Source organism: Pantherophis guttatus, chromosome 3 (genome assembly GCF_059756535.1).
Source record: "Pantherophis guttatus breed Tessera chromosome 3, ASM5975653v1, whole genome shotgun sequence".
In the NCBI taxonomy this organism is placed as follows: Eukaryota; Metazoa; Chordata; class Lepidosauria; order Squamata; family Colubridae; genus Pantherophis; species Pantherophis guttatus.
In genome coordinates this window covers 71,217,736-71,239,345 of record NC_142065.1, presented here as the reverse complement: position 1 = coordinate 71,239,345, position 21,610 = coordinate 71,217,736, and the positions used below count along the sequence as shown (strand labels likewise).

The 21,610-nt window shown below is 35.6% G+C and overlaps 1 protein-coding gene across 10 annotated transcripts in view; it reads right to left on the bottom strand.

Moving 5' to 3' along the window:
- LRRC7 (leucine rich repeat containing 7) overlaps positions 1–21,610 on the bottom strand; it is a 203,634-nt gene that overhangs the window by 118,191 nt on the left and 63,833 nt on the right. For all 10 annotated transcript variants that reach the window (XM_034433211.3, XM_087889808.1, XM_087889809.1 and 7 more), the window contains exons 2-3: positions 9,318–9,520; positions 1,469–1,586 (exon numbers count right to left, since the gene is read on the bottom strand). In XM_034433211.3, coding sequence (XP_034289102.2) covers positions 1,469–1,586; positions 9,318–9,506 — 307 coding nt within the window. In that variant the 5' untranslated portion in view covers positions 9,507–9,520. The remainder of the gene's footprint in view (positions 1–1,468; positions 1,587–9,317; positions 9,521–21,610) is intronic.

The following is a 21,610-nucleotide window of genomic DNA, read 5'->3' as shown; positions in this document are numbered from 1 at the left end:
CAATATAGAATTCAGCATGCTACTGCTCTACCAGCATCATTTGGTTAATAATAAATATGATGATAACATGTCATATCATACTCCCTCTTCAAGTTTTTCACCTGTCTGCTCCTTTTTCACAATCATCCTTTATGCACATAGCAATAAATATGATAGATTCCATTTTATGGGGTTTCAGATTAAAACTGGTCATGTAAACAGACAAGAAGGATAGAAAAGAATGGTAAACTAGAAAAATGAATAATTACTTATAATATCTCAACTGATTTTTGGTTAACTGATCAAACTGATTGATTGATTAAGGGCCATCAAGTTGTTGTTGACTCTAGCACCCACATCTCTAGATGTTGTTCATTAAGATCTGTCCCTAGCTTTGTTTGCTATGTCTTCCAAAAGTCCATCCACCCTGCTACTAATTGTCCTCTTTCCTTTTGCCTTTCCCACTATTAAATCCTTCTCCATAGCCCTAGATATTTGTATACTGTGTCCAAAGTATGGCAATTTGAGCCTGATCATTTGTGCCTTGTATGAGAACTTTGAGTTGATCTGTTCAATGACACACTGATCTGTTTTGTTAACTATCTACCATAGTATTTTCATGACTCTTCTCCAATACAAATTTCAAAAGCAGTAATATTCTATCTATCCTTCAATTTTTGTTTCCACTTTTTTAATCTTATTTTCTGAATTATAGTCTATAGTTTAGTCAATGTAGTAAAAGACTATTAATTCTGTAGCTTCAACTTAAATTTAGGAGGTTATTTGTAAACTAAGCATTAGTTTCACAGTAATATACTGGTTCACAATGAAATATTACATTTATCTTTTTTAAAGTTAATTACATACATATATACCTCTACATTAACAAGAGCAGAAAGTATTTTTCTATTTTATGAGAGAACCAATTTGTATAAAGAATTTGTTTATCAAAATAAGAGAGTATTTTGTTATAGTTAACATTGACTGAATTAGTTTTGATTGTGCAAATGCAATTTAAATTCAATATAAAATGTATTAGTATAAAAGATATACTAACAACTTGTATCTTGTCCTTATAGGAATAATGGGGCTCTTCTGAAAACTGAAGCAGTTACTGCAATAGCTCTGTTGACTTATTCTCTTTCTACTTCCCTACATCATCTTAAACCAGGCAGGTAGATGCAGAATTCAACTACCAAAGGAACAACAGCAAATAGCATTCAGACACTAACATTTGCATAGTGTCATGTTTGTTCAGTTTTCTGAAATGTGGTTATTATGCGATGGAAACTGATATTTCAGTGTAGTTGGTGTTCTCAAATCAAGAAAGCTTTTTATTCAAAGGTTAAATTATCAATATATAATATTTTGGAAATAAAATTAGCTATACTTGTAGTCTTTTGAAAAGAAGAATATAATAGCCATAATCCTTCCCTTGCTAAACATTTATGAATCAGTGGTAAAAGAAAATGAAACATATTTTTCTTACCATTTTTACTTATGTCAAGTTCTTTGAGATTAACTAAACTGGCAATGCTGGTTGGCAGGCTTGAAAGGTCATTATCTGGGATACTCAGTTTACGTAGAGCTTGACAGTTGAATAATTGCTAAAAAAGCAAAAGAAAGATGGTTATAACATTTCTCATAAAATTTTAGTATGTTTTAATGTTTAGAGAAATTCTATAAGATAGCATAAAACAGAACATATATAGTATCATCGCCAGTAAGAATCAGTAGACATATTTGAAGAATTTTCTCTTTAATCTCTTTTATCATGTTTCTACTTCACAGCCACAGCGAGAGAACATTATCTTCCACATAAAAACAGTAAGAAGATATGTAACTAGCAAAGAGAGGTTAATAAGGTTTTTCTCTTAACAAAGTTTCCTAACAAGAGTGCAAAAAATAGAAGGGTTACTGAGAAAAACTTGGGGGTACATATGATTTTGCAGACTTTTAAAAGTAAGAAGAGGGACACATGCTTATCAGGAGATGGTCACCTTAACTTATAATTACCTTAAAAAGGGAAATAACACCACTATTTAAAATGTATATCATTTTATTAAAGCAGAAGCAGAATCTTGCTGCTGTAGGATTTGCAGGTTTGTCTGAGTCCGTTTTGATTCCAGGTGATTGCCTAGACAAATCCCTGCTATTTTCTTGCCTGCATTTTCAGAAATGGTTTGTCCTTCATTCTAGGGCTGAGCTAAAATGACTGGCCCAATAGCTGGTTTTGTGCTTAAAGCAAGACTAGAATTCACAGCCTCCTGATTTTTAGTCCAGTGCCTTTAACCTTTACATCAAACTGACGCTCATAGTAGAATTAATAAAACTTATTATTATTCTTAGAGGGTAAATATCTAACCTATGGGAAATAAAAATTTGTAGAATTTATATTGAATAAACTGCAAATGAAGATTTCTGAAATATCTAATATGTAGATTTGCATTTGCATAACTGCCTTTGGTATATTTCATGAAGTGACCTATTTGTTCAAAATGTATTTCTTTAGAAGTCTGAGAACAACTGAATAAAAGCCACTCTTTGCCACAAGTAAATGCAGCAGCATAGTGCAAATTAATTTCCATTACGAAAATGGTTATCTTAGGAATAATGTTTTCATCCACCTTTTATTGTGAAATAAATAATAATATAGCAAATGTGAGAAATGTTATGAAATTACTTGTAACAGCCTTTTTATTATATATATTTTCTCAGGAAATCTTATTTGTCCATAACCGATAATGATCCGGAACATTTAAGTTTACATTGCTGATATGTGCCATGTTTTTCCAAAAAGATGACCCACCTTGAAAAGAAGCCCTATCATGTTTTTGAGCACATGCAATCAAATTAAGCCCCACCTATGAAATTAGCCCTAATTAAGACCCCGTCCACTCTGGGGTGCAGGGGTAGGGCGAGGCACACAGGTAAAAAATAAGCTAGGGTGGGCGGGGTGGAGCTGCCCTACTTACCAGGCCTCACACACCCCAACACCTGTCTCACCTTCTTCTGCCGCCACTTGCCACCACTCACATGCATCTCCCTGGCCTCTGTTTCACCTTCAGATGCCTGCTGGCATCTGCAGCTGATAAGAGAGCTCCAGGTCAATCTCCAGCTCTATTATCATCTGCAGAGGGCTTTCTGGAAGGTATCTGCAGCCGATAACAGAGTTCAGGATTGATTGGGAGCTCTGTTATCGGCTGCAGATGCCTTCCGGCAAGCATCTGAAGGCGATACAGAGGCCAGGGTGATGCTTGTGAGTAGAGGCAAGCAGCCGCAGAAGAAGTGGGCCAGCAACGAGCTCCTGCTGGGTGGGGCTGTCGGTGCTACCGTCACTAGGTGAGTCAATAATTAGAACCCTCCCAAAGGAAGGCCTAGCTGTTTTTTCAGGGGTCAAAAGAAAATAAGACCTGGCCTTCTTTTTGGAGAAACATAGTAATATGTCTTGTCTAGGTTTTTAGTTATACTGGGAAGAAAACAAACAACAATAGCAGAAATAGCAGAAAGCTGTAACAGAAGTATTCATCATGCTGGGAAAATTGCATAGATGATCCATTCAAGTCACCAGGAACTAAACTCAACTTGAAAACAACTTCAATCTGTTTATTCTTTTTAGACAGAATGTCTACACTGCCAATATTACTGTTAGCATAAAAGTAGAGTGAAATATATATTCTCAGTATAGTGTATAATTCTCAACTCTGAAAGGCATCTCATAAGTTCCATAGTTGGAAAAGATTGGCATTTGAGCATGTTTGAAAGGAGCTTTATGACAATTAATGATTCTAGTCTTGAAAAATATAAATGGTCATTATAGCCTTGTTAATGTAATTCTTGATCTTAAGGAATGCCAATAAATCTTTGGACTTTAGCAATGTCTGCTCAATTAATATGTAATAAGTTGTTATGCTTAATTGGTGTATTTGTGCCTCAATGACTTTAAACTAAGCAGTTCAACAAAAGCATGTGATTTTAAAATGTTTTTATATGTCTGGAACTGTAGGCTTGAGCTGTAACAGAAAAATGGCAAGGATTATTTTTTTCAATTTAAGGTCAGCACTTGCTGATAAGGAACTGTTAAGAACAAAGCTTATACACATAATACACATTGTATCAGTTAAAACTGGAGGATTTTTATTTATTTGTATACTGCCTTTATTATTTTTATAAATAATTCAAGGCAGCAAACATACCCCACACACCTTCCTTCTATTTCCCCCCCAACAACAACCATGTAAGTAAACTGAACTGGGCTGAGAGAGAGTGACTGGCCCAAGATCACCTAGTTGGCTTTCATGGCTAGAACTCTCAGTCTCCCACTTTCTAGCCTGGTGCTTTAACCACTAGGCCATACTGGCTCTCATATTAAGCTAGGATTATCCTTTCCCCTTAAAGGGAAATGACAGGAAGTAATGATATTGACCAGGGGTGGGTTCTAATTTTTTTTACTACCGGTTCTGTGGGCGTGGCTTATTTTGTGGGTGTGGCTTGGAGGTCATGTGACTAGGTGGGCATGGCTAGCTGGTCAGAGTCATTTCTGGAAGGTCCTCGCACTTACGATCAGTCCTCGCACTTACGACCCAACTCATTTGTTTGCTTTTAACACTGATCAGCTGTAGGATGGCCCTTTGAAGCCCCGCGGCAAGAGTTTAAACAGTTTTTTTCCCTCTAGTCATCAGCTGGGACTCAGGAGGCAGCAATAGATTGGGGGTGGGACCAAATAAAAGGTAAGAATAACGTGGGTGGGTGGGTGGGTGGGTGGGTGGGAGGGCGGGGGGGAGAATCGGTTCGGTGACGTCATATCGTTACCGCTACTGGCTCGGCCGAACCGGACCGAACCGGGAGGAACCCACCACTGATATTGACACTTTAAATAATTTCTAAAGGACTTTTCTGTAGACCTGGGATAGTCTATATAAATATTTTATTTTTGAGCTGTGAGGTCTTATTCCTCCCAATATTGTCTGCTTGACTTTTCACAAGAAGCCAAGGTTTCCCAAAATGTGAGGTGCAGCTCCTTGAACAGGTGCAAACAGAGTCTGGGGGGTAGGAGTGAAGAAACTTTTTGTTACATTGTAAAAAGTGTCTACCTTTCCCAAAGTTTTATTGCATTGTTTATTGTTCTCATTTTCATTTTTGTTCCTGTTGGTGTTTCTATTTTTAGGGGAAGTGTGTACATTACGATTATTATACTAAAGAGAACTGTGATGGCATAAAAAGGAATTGTAGGAAACCAAGTTTCTGAATTGCTTTGAATTATCTCATTGGATGCAAGAAGTGAATGATTTTTTAAAAATACTTATTTTCCACTGTCCACCTATGAAGCTGTGAACAATTAATTTTTATAACTGCAGCAGATGTACATTGACTTGGAGAAAAATAAATGGAAATGGCAGCAATTGGAGCCCTCGGGTATACTACTGTAGGTGATGAAACACATATGGCTTTTCAAATGCCTCCTATATCCATAGTTATTGTATTACTGTGGGTATAGCTCATGCTTAAGTTCTAAATAGACAATAGTCCTTGAAGAGCAATTGCATTTGGAATCAATGCCAATGAAACACACAGGTTTAATAGAGTCAGGTGGATTCAGTTAGGAACAAATGGTATGTATCAATGCAACAAACTATACAGTACAGACTATCATAAAATCTCAAATTTAGGTTTTGACGTAAGATAGATCTAGTGAAGCAATGAACATGAGGAGAAAAATGGGCTACATTCTGCCAACACTCCTTATTAATTTTGAGTACTGGCAGGGCATTGCTCACTACTACTTGCTACTCCTACTCTTATTACCACTGTTCCTGCTATTGAGATAAACTGAGTTCATTTTCATTGTATTAGATTGCATGGCAAATACCAGAAACAAAAGAACACTACTGAGTTTTAAAGTAATAGTTTAGTAGTACTAAAATTTGATATATACTTCCTGTTCTATAGTCAGAGAAACAGAAATTCCAGATCAGGGAGATAAGCAGTTTTTTTTTCTCCTCATAAACAGAAAATTAAAAAGTTTCCCATTGCTGCCAACAGAGAATAAAACTAACATCTGTCTTCCTTGAAATTGAATCCTAATGGACCTGGTCATTCTTGACTTGTAAATTTCACCAAGTCAACAATTAAATTTTGGTAACCCGCCACCACCAACAATTATTATTGAAAAGGGTTAAAAGCAACAGAAGAAAATAGTTCCAAGATCATGGTTATGAGAATGTAATACACATTGTATGCCAGATACTACAGAATGTAAATTGAAGGGCCTGTTGCATTTATATCAGGAGTGTTAAACTCAAGGCCCGGGGGCCAGATCCAGCCCGCAGGGTGCTTAGATCTAGCCCGCAAGGCTACCCTGGAAACAGTGAAAGACTGGCCTGTGGTGTCTCTGCCCGTGAAAACAGAGCTCGGGAGGGCCACAAAAACAGAGCTCGGGAGCCCATTTTCATTAGCAGAGCACTCAGGCCAGCACAGGTGCTGACATGAGTGATATTGAGCTGGCCACGCCCACTCCAACCTTGCTCACCTCAGCCCCCTGAGATCAAACACAACCCTAATGTGGCCCTCAATGAAATCGACTTTGACACCCCTGATTTATATCATTAGAAGATTTCTATTATGATATGCCTTCATACTGAACAAAAACATTCGTGTGTACTTAGCCATTCGATAGCAAAATGATGCACTGGAATATGATAGTTTTATATCACCTATAATTGGTGATATAAGAAGAATTTTGTCCTAAGTGCTGTTATGTTGCCTTATTGTGGAGAAGGGAACAGGTGTGGATCCGGAGGGGAAGAGTGAAGAATGCCAGGCGTGGACACTAAGATATATATATCAAGGTATGAAAGTTAGCCCAGTTTCTTAGCTAAATTAAGCAGTTATCTATATTCAGCAGCAGCAATACAGGCAGATGGTGGAGGAGAATGCTCACTTTAGTGACAATGTCAAAAGTATAAGAATAAATATTAAAAATAATGTACTACTAGTTTTAAGATATAAACTATATTTTGCTGAATATACATTGCTTTATGCTATTTTTTTAAGCCAACAAGTGTTTTTAAATAACATCTTAATATGGTATATAATTACATAGCAATGCACACTATGTTAAAAAGAGAAAATATGCCTGAATCATACATCAGAAATTGACTTCCATCACACTTTTATGAGACAGAAAATTATGATCTGGTATCCAGAGCCTTCTCTATAAACAGATACGTACAGCTAGGAAATGACTTGGTTATGTATATCACTTTTCTATCAACCCCTGGAGAATATAATTAAATTGTTCCAGTTGTTCAATGGAGTGAAAACGTCATTGCAGCAAGCATCTGAACTGGGCTATAAGGATAGGAAAAGAGCTAAGGAAAGCCTCAGTTTAGTCTTGGATGGATATTTATAATACTATTAAGTTAAACAAATTTAAGTTCTACAGAATATTAGGAGAGTTTTAAGCACAAGTTTAATTTTATTGTTGAAATTAATGGGAGTTAATAATTAAGGTAATAAGTTATTAATATAGTCTTATTTACAGGAGAGTAAGACATATCAAAATCTGTAAAGCTTTATAGTAAGTAAATATGCACTATTTTGAATATGTATAATCCAAGTTGCACATTCTGTGCATAAAGAATATTTAATGAATGGATAATTAATAATACAAATGGTAAATGTCTTGATAAGTAATGAAATAAATCCGCATTACACAAAATACCTGTATGCATGTATGTGCTGATACTGTTTACTTTTTTTTTATTTAAGAGTGAAAAGCTTTCAGTCATATTTTCTTTCTTTCTTTCTTTCTTTCTTTCTTTCTTTCTTTCTTTCTTTCTTTCTATCAATCATTCATTCAATCAATCAATCAATCAATCAGTATAGCCATCCATCTAAACAAGATGACTCTGGGAAGCGGCCAAAATTAAAATGAAATAAGAACAACTGCAATAATACAAAAATTAAAATACATAACAGTCAAAAAAATATTATATTCTTTAATCACAAATACCACCTAGAAATGAGTCCCTGTCACACTAAAGACACTAAATCAGTGGTGAAATTTGAACCGGTTGGCTGCTGATTTGCTGGCTGCACATGCGCACTGCACGGCAAGTGCGTGCTGCACAGTTTGCACCAAATGCGCACTGCGCATGCATGCACACTACATGCCATAAGGAGGCTTGGGAAGGTAAGTAGAACAGCGGGGGGGGGGGAGAAATCAGCTGTGCCACGCAATCATCGGAACCTTTTTTAAACTTTTTAAAAGTATTTTTTACTACCGTTTTGGGCGAATAGGTAGTAAAAAATGCTTTAAACAAGTAAAAAAAAGGTTCCGATGATCATAGCTGTGCCGTGCGATCATCGGAACTTTTTTTTTACTTTTTTAAAGCAATTTTTTACTACCTATTCAGCCGAAATGGTAGTAAAAAATGCTTTAAAAAAGTAAACAAAAGGTTCCGATGATCGCATGGTACAGTTGTCCTCTTGGAAATCTTTTTTTAACCTTTTTAAAGCATTTTTTTACTACAAGTTCGGCAAATAGGTAGTTAAAAATGCTTTAAAAAAGTAAAAAAAAAAGGCTCGAATGATCACAGCTGTGCCGCACAATCATGTGAGTATTTTTTTTTTTTACTTTTTAAAAGCATTTTTTTTACTACCTATTCACCTGACATGGTAGTAAAAAAATGCTTTAAAAGTAAAAAAAAAAAAAAAGTTCCAATGATTGCGCGTCACTCAGCTGATCGTTGGAACTTTTTAAAAACATTTTTTTACTACCAGTTCAGTGAACCATTAGCATTTTTTACTACCGATTCAGGCGAACCGGCCTGAACCGGTAGCATTTCACCCCTGCCCTAAATCCATCCAAAATCCCCCAAATTTTATTCCATTATTTATATTATTTTAATTAAAAAAAATAAAAGGGACGCTGACATGACGTAAACTTTGTTTTCAAAACTACCCAGCACATTCCTGGAACCAGTAGATAAGGGTTGCAAAAATTCCAAATTTCCCCTCTAACCAAAAAAAAAAAAAAAAGATTTTGGGCCTTTGCAATAATCTCTATTCTTCTGGGGATGTCTCAGTATTATGAATTAATGGAGAATTTTGAGTCGATGCACTTGCAGGGACAAAATCCAGTTTTATCTTATTATGTAATCGTCTTATATCTGCAAGCAAAGCCAACAGAAGCATCTTTTCTAAAGACTAGAAAATGGGTTATTAGCTGCCACAATGAATTTTGCCTATGCTGAATGTTCTTTTCATAGAGTATGCTTCAAAACTTCACTTAGCTAGACAGCTGCATTTACATATTATAGAAAGAAAGCATTTACCTTAGGAAGTTCTTCAATTTGATTGGCATCCAGATAAAGCTCCTCTAATGTCCGTTCAAAGTTAAATACCTCCTTTGGCACTTGCTGAAGGCTGCAGTGGGAGTAATCAAGCACTGAGATTATTTCTTCTTCCCCTCGAAAACATCGGCATGGCACCAGGCGGCCAATAATTTTCCTTTTAGTTGTCATTTCCAAATGCCGCACTAAAATAAAAAAATAATAAACTAAATTATTTTCCAAAATCACTGCTCATTTGAGTAGAAAAATAATTAACCAATTGTCCAAAATCACTTCAGAAGAGAATCAACAAATTCTAGAAAATAGTAGCCCATTTCTTTGAACACAGAAAACCACTATCAATTTACTAAACACTTTTTGTTCGTTGCTTCTAACTTGGTGATGGTTTTTGTATATAGCTCATAAACTAATGTAGAAGATTCCAGGCAAACTCCCTAGAACCTGTGAATATGTTGTTCTACAGTTTCCTTAAGTACGGTTACTGTGTATTTAGATTCAGAAAGCCAAATAACTGAATTTTTCTTTTTTCTTTTTAATCTATACCCAGAAATATGAGTAAAAATTCCAAAACTAATTGAGAAAGAAAAAAATTTAAGATGTATGTTGAAAGTATAATGAATAAACCAGGGAAAGACTGTTTCCATAATTTACAGATGATTATAATTTGAACATGAATCAATTCTTTATTTTACTTTCACTACTCTACAAGACAAAAATATTTTAATTTAAGTAAAGTATTTTATATCAAGAAGAAGTGCAACTGTTATAATAAGTAAACAAATACATCATCCAGAGGTGTTCATATGTGCCTGCTTTCATCAAAACAATGAAAATAGCATGATTCCGTCAGCTTTGCCGTTTTTGTACATATATCTCTTGAAGCTAGTAACTATCATTGAGGAAACCCCTACAAGGGAAAAAATGGCATCTGTTATCTAGATATGGAGAAAGAAATTTGAAAGAGGTTCAAAGATGCCTATAGAGAAGGGAATAGTAGAGAAATCTCAGTGGGCAACAAAGTACACAAATGGGTGCAAAACTCAGGAAAAATACAAAGAACATTTTATAAATAAAAGGAGACAGGCAGAAACCTATGGAAATACTACCCATTTATTCAGGCTTGCATTGTTCTTCCTCATAGTGAAGAAAATTGTTTACAAAAATAATTTAATTTGAACAACTGTAATGCCATTGTACATCTTACAGAGAATAACTGAACTGATGTAATAGCAATAGCACTTAGACTTATATACCACTTCATAGCCCCCTCTAAGTAGTTTACAGAGTCAGCATATTGCCCCCAACAATCTGGGTCCTCATTTTACTGATCTCGGAAGGATGGAAAGCTAAGTCAACTTTGAGCCGGTCAGGATCGAACTGCTGGCAATCAGCAGAATTAGCCTGCAATACTGCACCACCACGGCACTTCAGAATATCTAACCTGCCATTTAAAAAAAAAAAAATACAATAATAGATATGTGGAGATTGTTGTAAAAAATAGCCAGGTTTTTTTTAATAAGAACATTCTTATTCTGAAAAGTAACCAAATTTTAGGAAAAAAACCCATTATTTTTTATTATTTACTATTTTTTAAGTGAAAAGTCTCTAGAGCAGTGGTCCCCCTAGAGCAGGGCTGTCAAACTTGTGGCCCACAGGCCGGATGCGTCATACGCTGGCCACGCCCACACCTTGTTTAGTGAAGGGGGAAAAAGTCCTGATACGTCATGTGATGCCGCTGTGACGCCGTGAGTTTCACACCCCTGCTCTAGAGCCACGGCCTGTTCGGAACAGAAACTTGCAAGTGGTGGGTGAGCGTGCACATTGCACACACACATTTGTATGCAAAGCTCAATTTGTTCAATATTTGTGCTCCCTGCTTGCACAAATGCACCTGCCACTCGCACAGAACCATCCCCTCTCCACTCCCCACCAGTCCACCAAGTTTGAAAGGTTGGGACCACTAATCTAGAATCATTCTGGAGTTGGACAGCCTGCAAATCTAAAATAACAGCAGGAAGATGCCATAGTAAGAGTAAGAGTAAAACAACAAGGAAAGTGTCTATGTGCACTGTTGCCTACAGTTTTTCCTCTTTATTCCCCAGTATAGCAAGCACTACACCATAAACATGATTGTATTTGTCTCATTTGATATGGAACTTCATTGAAGTAAAAAATATTGTTTATAACTGAAAAATACAAAAAAATAAATCATTATTTCAAAATAGGTGTTAATGTGAGGGAAAATCCACATCAGGATATATTTAAGAATTATCACTTCATGGCCTTATAAAGTTTATTATATGGTATCATACTGGAGAAACCTGTATTAAACTTGGTTATAGACATCATGATTACAGATATTTTAAGTTATATCCCCCCCTAATTTTTTTTAAATTACTGTAGTAGCTGTTTCACTACACTGTCTCCTCATGAAAAGCCAATTTTTCCTACAGTTCAAATATTTATGGCCCAATTCCTCCTAATTTAACAGCAATTTGAACAAGATTTATACACAATTTATTTATCTTTCTTTTTCCTAGACGGTTCCAGAAAAATGACTTCATAGCACTGATTAGCACATGTGGTTCAGTAGTTAAAGTATTAGATTAGGACTCAAAAGATCAAGCTGCAAGTTCATCTTCAGCTATCAAAATTCACTGGAGGACTTTGGGCTATCATTATAACTTATTCAGACATTTCCTTGAATGTGTGAAAGGCACAAAGTGGGACACAGACAGGATTTGTGCTGAGGCCAGTCCTTTTTATGTCTGTAGAGAAAGGAGATCTGGAGATCAGAATATACTCATATTGACTTGAAGGCAAGAACACATGTTACCTAACCCAGAACATAGCTAAAATAGGGCCCTAGATCCCATCCCATTATGCTCACATCCAGACCAACATGAATACAGGTAATCCTTGATTTACAACAGTTCCTTTAGTGACCATTCAAAGTTACAATGGCACTGAAAAAAGTGACTTATGGCCATTTTTTTAACCCTTACGACCACTGCAGCATCCCCATGGTCACATGATCAAAATTCAGACACTTGGCAATGGACTCATATTTATGATGGTTGCAGTGTCCTGGGGTCATGTGATCACTTTTTGTAACCTTCTGATAAGCAAAGTCAATGGAGAATCCAGAGTCACTTAACCGTGTTCTAACTTAATAACTGCTGTGATTCACTTAACAACTCTGTCAAGAATGGTCGTAAAATGGGGCAAAGGTTACTTAAATGTTTCACTTAGCAACAGAAATTTTGAGCTCAATTGTGCTCATAAATTGAGGATAGCTTCTCTTCATCACTTCCATCTTAATGGAAGCTGAAAAAAAGCATGCATTCTACTGTGTCCTAAGTTTGAACTCTTCATTAGTTAGTTTTCAACCTAACTGACTTCTTAGTTAGGTTATTGTGGGGAAAATTAGGAGGAAAAAGTATTGGCTTTACAAATTTAAGAGTCCAGAAGAAAACTCCAGCAAATAAATAGATCTTGCTACCTTCTTCTTGGAAGACATTTCAACTGGAACCCCTTGTATTACACAGATAAGATAAACTCTTCATGCAAAAAAACTCCTCATTTATAATCATTTAAGCTACGTAAGTGCCTCTATATCTGCATACTAAATGCAGTGATTAAATATTTAATTTTATTATGTTGATACTTTTGAGCTGGAATGAGCAAACATATCTACAAACATTTCAAGGTATCAAGTTCATTAGCGTCTATTTACAGAAGCAAAGTGTCAGTTTTGTAATAATTTTAAAATATTATGCTTTAAAAATTATATTTAAGCAGAGGAATATTAATGCAGAGCAGCATACAATAAGTGAAGGAAAAACATTTAACTGCCAGCCATTTTAAAAAGTACCAAAATTGGCATATGGAGCAGTAAAATGGTATTCCATTTTTTTCTGAAATTTATTTACTACATGAAGATCAATCAAAGAAAGCATACATAAATGACTCTAGTAGCAGAGCCAGACTGATATTATTTCTCTCTTTTTAAAAGCTTTCCTGAATTCTCTTTTCCAAAGGTTTTTTTTCAACAGTTTAATTATGGAGAAAGGGGAATCTTTTGCTTTAGCTATAGTTTTCTATATTTCTAATATTTTAATATATTTAGTCAGCTCAACGCTCACGTATCTTAAGTCAAATAAAAACAAGAAAATATATTTTAGAAAAATCTAAACTTGAAGTAGATAAAGGAAGTCATTCAACGGAACAGAAATTAGAAAACAAACTCTTGCTGACTGCAAATTGGTCTAATTGGACTTAGACTTATATATCACTTCACAGTGATTTAAAGTGATATCTATCTATCTATCATGCCTTTAGCTCTTTGGGACTGAAAGAGGAAAAATAAGCAGAACAAGCATATGTAGATTTTAATTCTATTTAGAAAGTGCTGAAAAATTACTCCCTGCTCCTTTGGTTAGTTTCTAATTTTTATTGTCAACATATATGTTTAAAAAACACTTTTGCTTAAAGCATAATGTTAATAAAATAGAGAAAAACAACTAACTTATTTTATTCTTTGTGCTTTTATTCTCTGTTACAATTGTGCTAAAGACTCAGATGCATATTTATTTCAATATATTTAGATCTCTGTACAAGATTACCCTACAAATACTGCCAAGACAAATCCCTTCTCCTCCTTTACAATTTCTCAAAAGTTGAAAAAGAAACAAATGGGGGAAAATGACTATCAGTGGGACTAAAGGACAGCTGGTGTCATGTTTATCCATGACAATAATGAACTTTCAATCTGGTTGCTTTCAGCCAAGGGACATAAGCTAAAACAGGGCTCTCCAAGAATAAAGCAATTTTAAAATTTAACTGGAGCAGATGCTGATGTTTGCATTTTGGACAGTAATCACTTTCAATTAAGATCAGCTGTTAAAGGTTAAATATAATTTTACAGGTTACTGTATGCAACTCAATTTGAGGATTGCGAGGCATTCGTTTTTTCTCAAAGTTGGGTGATGAAACTGAACAATTATTCCTTTCACAAATCTGAAGATACTTATTCACTATGGCATAAAATAGCACATGGGACATCTTAAGGGACGTGAAAACCTAAAAATGTTTGGTTTTCTTCAGTTACGATAATGGCCGCAGCCAGTATTTCTATAGTGAAGGCCTTCTTATATTTATTTATTTATTTATTATTTTGCATATTTTTATATAGCTGGCCATCTCACAAACACGTGATTCTGGGTGGTGTACAATACAGGAGCAATATTAACAGGAAACTTTTCAGATTCAGCTTGAGTGCTTGATTCATACTCACAGTTACATTTTGGAAGCAAAATGTGCAAAGTCTGAAAATAAAAGGTTATTCTCTTTCATAATGTTCTTGAAAAGAAGCACTATTGTATTCTAATATAACAAAACATATTTGCTCTCTGTGTCTGTATTTTTCTTCCAGCAATGGAGATCAACTTATTATAGAGAAGTAACAAATCTCATTCCTGCTAAATTTCCCCTGCACTGTTTATTTTGCTGGCATAGAAACGTGTGTGTGTGTGTGTGTGTGTGTGTGTGTATGTGTGTGTGTGTGTGTGAAAACAGAAAGCTCTATAATGTTACCCAGAAATTTTCAATATCCAGTTAAAAATGTATTCTGATTTTGCTTTTAAATGTTCGGGTCACTATGTATGTGTGTAAGAGTGAACAAGCAAGCATGTTCTTAAGAGTTTGATATTATATTAGCAATAATACTGGAGGATATTACATATTCTGCAAATTCTTAAATTGTCTAAGGCTAACAAATATTGAACAATTGTATTGACTGACATATAATTGTATTGGCTATAGGAGAAAGAGTGGCAGAGCCTAGGGTTGAGTTAAAAGAGGGATCAGCTTAGAATCTCTACGTAGTCACAAGCAAACTAAGTCCAACCCCACCCCACCCCAATGCCCACTTGAATTCCATGGAGCCTTATATAACTTCAAGCAGGTGCAAACTGCTAATTGAGAAGATTCCTGTGGATAGGCTATTTAGCAATAAATCTGTTTAATTAGACCTCCATATGTGGACCTGGTCTTTCACGGCTAACACATGTTTTTGTAAAGCACTCATCCCCACAGGCATTACCCAAATAACATTAGCATTGCATCAATTTATTGGGCTGTAGATTTAAGGCTTCAAACATATCTTAAATACAATTTTGATAGAAATCCATAAGGGACCTGAGAAGATATAGAAAATGAAGTTATTTATAATGTAGGGTACAAAGCAGCTTTAAAATGTCAACAGTACAAATAATATGCTTTTTCAATGTTATCCCAAGTCTTCCACAGACCACTCTAAATCGTTATTACATTCTTGAAAAACGAAGCTTACTATCTAAAGCAAAGAAAATTATTCTGTTGTTCATCTTAATGGATGAAGCATCATTTGATTTTCAGAATAAATATAACAATTCATCTAAGTTCTTTCCCCAACTTAGTGTGCTTCAGAAGATTTGGACTAAGTCCCAACCAATTTAGCTAGCACGGTCAATGGCTAGGGAAGAACCAAGTAGCTATTGAAAGCAAGATGAGTTGAGAAAGGTTGCCCATATAATTCATTAAAAGAATCTAGAATAACTTGCCTCTGTCTAGAATAATAAAGAATATTAATTGTGAAAGATGAAGCTAGAATGACAGAAGGCAAAATTGATTTTTCAGAATTTATTTATTAGACTTATCCCATGCCATCTTTCATCCAAGAGCTCAGGCAGTGTCTCCTTCTTCAACTGTCCTCCTTACGATGCCAAAGAAACAGACTGGATCGAGAAAGCATAATTGGCCCAGAGTTACCCAGTGACCTTCCATAGCTGAAGGTAAATTTGAACTAGGGACATTATAAAAATCAAGATGGCAATAATAGTAGCACAGCTGAAACTCCATCCCCTTTGAATGAATGGGTCAAAAGAACAAAATGGGCAAGATTTCAATTGTGATGCTTTAAGCACCAACTTGATTTTCTTGGCACTTCCTCTACTGATGCCATTGGTCTTTCTGGTCCTCATGCAACATTTTAAGATGTATGCAAATCTTTTATGAGGTGGTATTATCTTATGATCCTCTAAGATAGTCTTACCTCTTTGCTCCTCTTTGCAATATCTGATCACATACAATAAAAATATGTACAGGTAGTCTTTATTTAGCAACTGCCTTGAACATGCAAATATGGAGGGTAACAAGTTGTAATTAAATCCATTTTCTGACCAATGCATGAATTTATGACAACAAAAGGCTTCAATGTCCAGACAGTCAAATTAAGATCTGGTTAGTTTTAGTTTTAGGCAGCAACTGTATACTATCAGAAGGGTCCTAATCAACTAATCAACTAATTAAAATCACAGAGTTGAATTTGTTAATTTGTGATTAGCACTTTTTAGGATTGTACTGTGGAGAAAAGCAGCTCAGGAAGAGTTAGCTTGTTTAAGCCATCTTTTTGCCCTGCAATGAGGCAAATGAGGAGGAAAATGGGTCAGGTACAGGACACTGTATGAGTGAATTTTATTTGAAAGAGATGACAGCAATTGGTGACCTTTATAATGTTTGTCTCTTATTCTCTCTCTCTGTGTGTGTCTTTCTCTCAGTCACATGGTACTATTTTGGTGGAAATCACTGTCACTAAACAAGAACTACTGTAACAGGAGCCTTGGTGGCGCAGCAGACTAAAGTGCTATTAAATAGCACCAGCTGCCTGCAATTACTGCAAGTTCAAATCTCACCAGCTCAAGGTTGACTCAGCCTTCCATCCTTTCGAGGTAGGTAAAATGAGGACCCGTGTTGTGGGGGCAATAAGCTGACTTTGTATAAAAAAGAACACCACTTGGGGGGGCCGAAAGCCCTACTAAGCAGGTATATACAAAAGTATGAAGGCTATTGCTTAACGCATTGTAGGCCGCCCTGAGTCTCTGGAGAAGGGCGGCATATAAATCAAACCAATAAATAAATAAACAGAACTGATGTAGCATAATATACGACACACAGAGATTTATCCTAATTTGAATATATGCTTAGCATATTATGGATCTGAAAAATGTGAAATTAGACCATTTATATTCAACCATACATACAAGAAATCATAAATACAAGTAACCATGATTATCTAGCATGCAAACTTGAACACTGTTTCATTCCAGAATTAGTAGAAAATATTCTCAGAAAGCAATTTCTTCATTAGAAAATTCTCAAGTGTAGTCACTTCACTGAATAACTACATCACTCCAAAGATTTTTGACAGACTGGTATCATTGATACAATCTTGCAACAGTTTAGATTTGATTCCAAGAAGTATTTTGAAGTGAGTGGAACCAGAAAACTAGCAAGTATCTTAAAGTTTTTGAAATAGCCAAGCATTTTCCTATGAGCATATGGCTGCCAGCCTTAGAATTTAAGCCAAAATGCTGCACAGCCTTATTACATATATCCTACATGACACTTTTTTTTTGCTCAAAAACAAGAACTGTGGTATGTTGTTTAATGCATTTATTAATAAATGTATATGGAATCTTCAAAGTGAACTTAGACGTTTGCTAGTTGAGAATATAAAAATTCACATATTTTGCATGCAGACAATGCCATTTTGCTGGCTGAGAACCCAGATGATCTGTAGTGCAACTATGAACATGGATATGAATATTAATGCATCAAAGATTATGATTGCTGTGCTTGACAGGGAACTGGAGTGAATAACTACACATTATGGTGCAAAACTTGAGCACGTAAAGGGAATTGTGCATCTCGAAAGAATGTTTAATGAAGATGAAAGTTGATAGAGAAAGTATTATGATACCCAAATGCTTACAAAAAGAAACTGTGAGGAGCAAATGTTTTTTGAAAGAGGTGAAAATGGCTGTGTATAAGCATATGCTTTGCTAACTTTGTTATAAAGAAATGAAAGCTGGGAATATCATCCAAAAGTGTAAAAGTACATTGGGAATGGCTCTTTATATTCTTGCATTGCATTGGGTTTTGTAAAATATGGCTGGGAAAATTTACAGGAGAATAGGCAAAACTAGAAATTGGAAATATAAAAAACAAAAGCCAGTCTTGCACTATGGGTAACTATGCTTTTTCATCGCTGTATGTCAAAATAAGTTTAAGGAACCTTGAAATTAGAAGATAAAGAGAAGTCTACTGGATCAGCCATGTTGGGAGTATATCTGTACAGGAACAGAGAACTTGAAAGAGGATTCCCCTCACAACGTTTTCCTGTAGTCTCTATCAGAAAAGCACGGAGAACATGTGAGATTAAAGACTCTCCAACACCCAGCAATCTCAATTAATATAATTTGGTGGTGGAAAGATCCCCTAGAGATTATAATGGAGTACAATATTTTTTTTTCATTTTTTTGCGATCACCCCTGGACGAAAAAATAAAGCTTTCCACCTGTATTATTGAGATCAGGGTCTTCAGAGAGAGAGAAAAAATGTTTATCAGTTAATAAATGCCCAACCAATTAATACTGCTTCCGGTAAATCCTGCAGGGTTCAGATGTGCAGCTGTTCTGACCAACTGCATGGGAATTCTCAAAGTCAGAGGAACAATCAGAATTGATCCTGAAAATAACACAGGACTATTCAGCTGTGACAGGTAGCAACTGATAGCTCCATTAATTTCTCCAATCTTTTTAAAAAATAGTTCAAGTAGACTGAGGTCATTATATAACCCAGAAACAAATTCTATAATTTTGACTACCTATACTTCCTTCATCTTTTCTGAAGCTCATGGGATTCAAAGTCATTGCAATTCTATTATACCCCAATCTTACTTGCCTTATCCTAAGCCAAAGAATTTCAAATATGGCAACTTTTCTCATGACAGAGATACACCAACAAATTAAAAGTTTTTGATATCCTTTTATAAACCTCCTCTATCAATTTTCAATTAAATGCTAAATTTATAAATAGAACCCTTTCTTCCAAAAACCTAATAAACTGTGATACAATGCATATTACAAATCTTCTTCTGGCTGGATCAGAAATTTAAAAAAAGAACCTACTGTGTTTCTCCAAAAAGACAACCCACCCTGAAAAGAAGCCCTATCACGTTTTTGAGTGCATGCTCAAATTAAGCCCCACCCACAAAATTAGCCCTAATTAAAACCCTCGCCCACCCCGGGGTGCAGGGGGTGGGGTGAGGCACACGGGTAAAAAACAACTAGGGTGGGGATAGGGGGGTAGAGCTGCCCTACTTACCAGGCCTCACACACCCCGCACCTGCCTTGCCTTCTTCTGCGGCTGCTTCTTCTGCAGCCACTCGCATGCATTGTCCCGGCCTCTGTTTCACCTTCAGATGCCTGCCGGCAAACATCTGAACACAAAACAGAGCCTGGGGCGATGCATGCAAGTGGAGGCAAGCGGCCGCAGAAGAAGTGGGCCAGCAGCGGGCTCCTGCTGGGCAGGGCTGTCAGTGCCAACACTGCAAGGCGAGTCAATAATTAGAACCCTCCAAAAAGAAAACCTAGCTGTTTTTTGGGGGGTCAAAAGAAAATTAGACCTGGCCTTCTTTTTGGAGAAACACGGTAAGTAAAAAAAAAGAAAGAAAATGAATTTAAATAATGGTACTTAATGCCATGGCACTAGTTTCATCTTTATAATTATGTGTAAAATTTATCCTCTTTGAAGGATTTAATCAAACATTTAATCTAACAAAAATGGGGGAAAGGAAATTAATTAATTCCCCTTTTATTAGATTATCTTTTATTCAGAAAATTACTAATCTTTATTTCTCATTAATCAGAAGCTATGGTTACTTCATTCCCTGGGTGAAATTAAAATTAATAACTAAGATCCAAAACAAAGCTCTGTGATCTGTCTTTTGCTGTATCTATTATTGACACACATATATATACATACATGTATGTGCATGGTGGTGTAGAGCTTGAAAATGATTTGAAAAAATTGTTTTGAATCTCACATCAGCACTTCTCTGCATTCATTGAAGATTTTTTTCCTTTTTCAAACATCAACCCAAGCCAAAAGACGGAGCAGTTGCTTTAAAAGTTGAGTTAATTTTAATTCACTTTAAGCAGCCATACCTTTTTTCAGATTGATGTGGAAGCCAAAAAAAAGAGGAATTGTTTTAATAAATTACACAAAGTACTGTGTGCTCATGAGGTCCAACACCTTACAATAAAAATATTATTATTTTGTGCCTACTAATGCAATTTAGAAATGCTGATTTTCTTACTTATTGTTATTCTGTTTTTCTATTAATAAATGTAATCTTGATAACAAAAAGATGGGGACGGATAAAAAATATCCAGAAAAAGCTAATAGTATTGTGTAAGATGTTTTTGATGACAAAGATTTTTGAAGAAACTCTCTAAAGATATACAATATACAACCTATTATAAAATAATAGGTTTCCAGGCTTCATATGAACAGTCTTTGTTACAAGGATTCTTTGAAAACGCAACCTGGAATGACAATCTAATACTGGTATATGTTATGAAAATACTGTACTTCGATGTGAACAATTTAGAAACAGATTGGTTATCAGTTACCCATAAGTACTATTCTTGTCTTCAGGAGTTTTATCAGAGGTGGGTTTCCCCTGGTTCAGACTGGTACCGGTAGTAAAACTGGCGGGAGGCTCTGCCCACCAACCTGGACGTCATCAGCGTGCGTGCAGTTCCATTGCGAACCGGTAATAAAGGTAAGTAGAACCCACCCCTGAATTTTATAGCAAGTTTGGACAATGATCAAGAACTTTTTCATCTATTTACATTGCTTTGGGATTTATATTAAATCTATTTATATATATTCTCACCTCTTTGTTCACTCTATTTTCCTAATTTGGGTATCTTACATCTAGTGTACTTTTCAGTTATGTCTGAATCAGACAAGTGGAGAAGGAAACAGCTCAATAGAGCTTCAACAAATGCCTTCATCTTTGAGTTAAAGTTTTTTTTTACATACATTTACATAAAGTTTTATATAGTTTTTATAAAGTTTTTATTAGATCAAGCATACTTTAAGATCTAGAACTATCTTTTTAAATATTACTTAATGCTTTAGAGTTGTTTTTAAAAGTTACTTCGAAGTATGACAATCTAGAAAATATAGGCAGCCCTCGATTTACAACAGTTCATTTAGTGACATTCAAAGTTACAATGGCACTGGAAAAAGCCACTTTATGACCATTTTTCACACTTACAACAGTTGTAGCATTCCTGTGGTCATGTGATCAAAATTCTGATGCTTGGCAACTGGCTCATATTTATGACTATTACAATGACCTGGAGACATGTAATCCCCCTTGA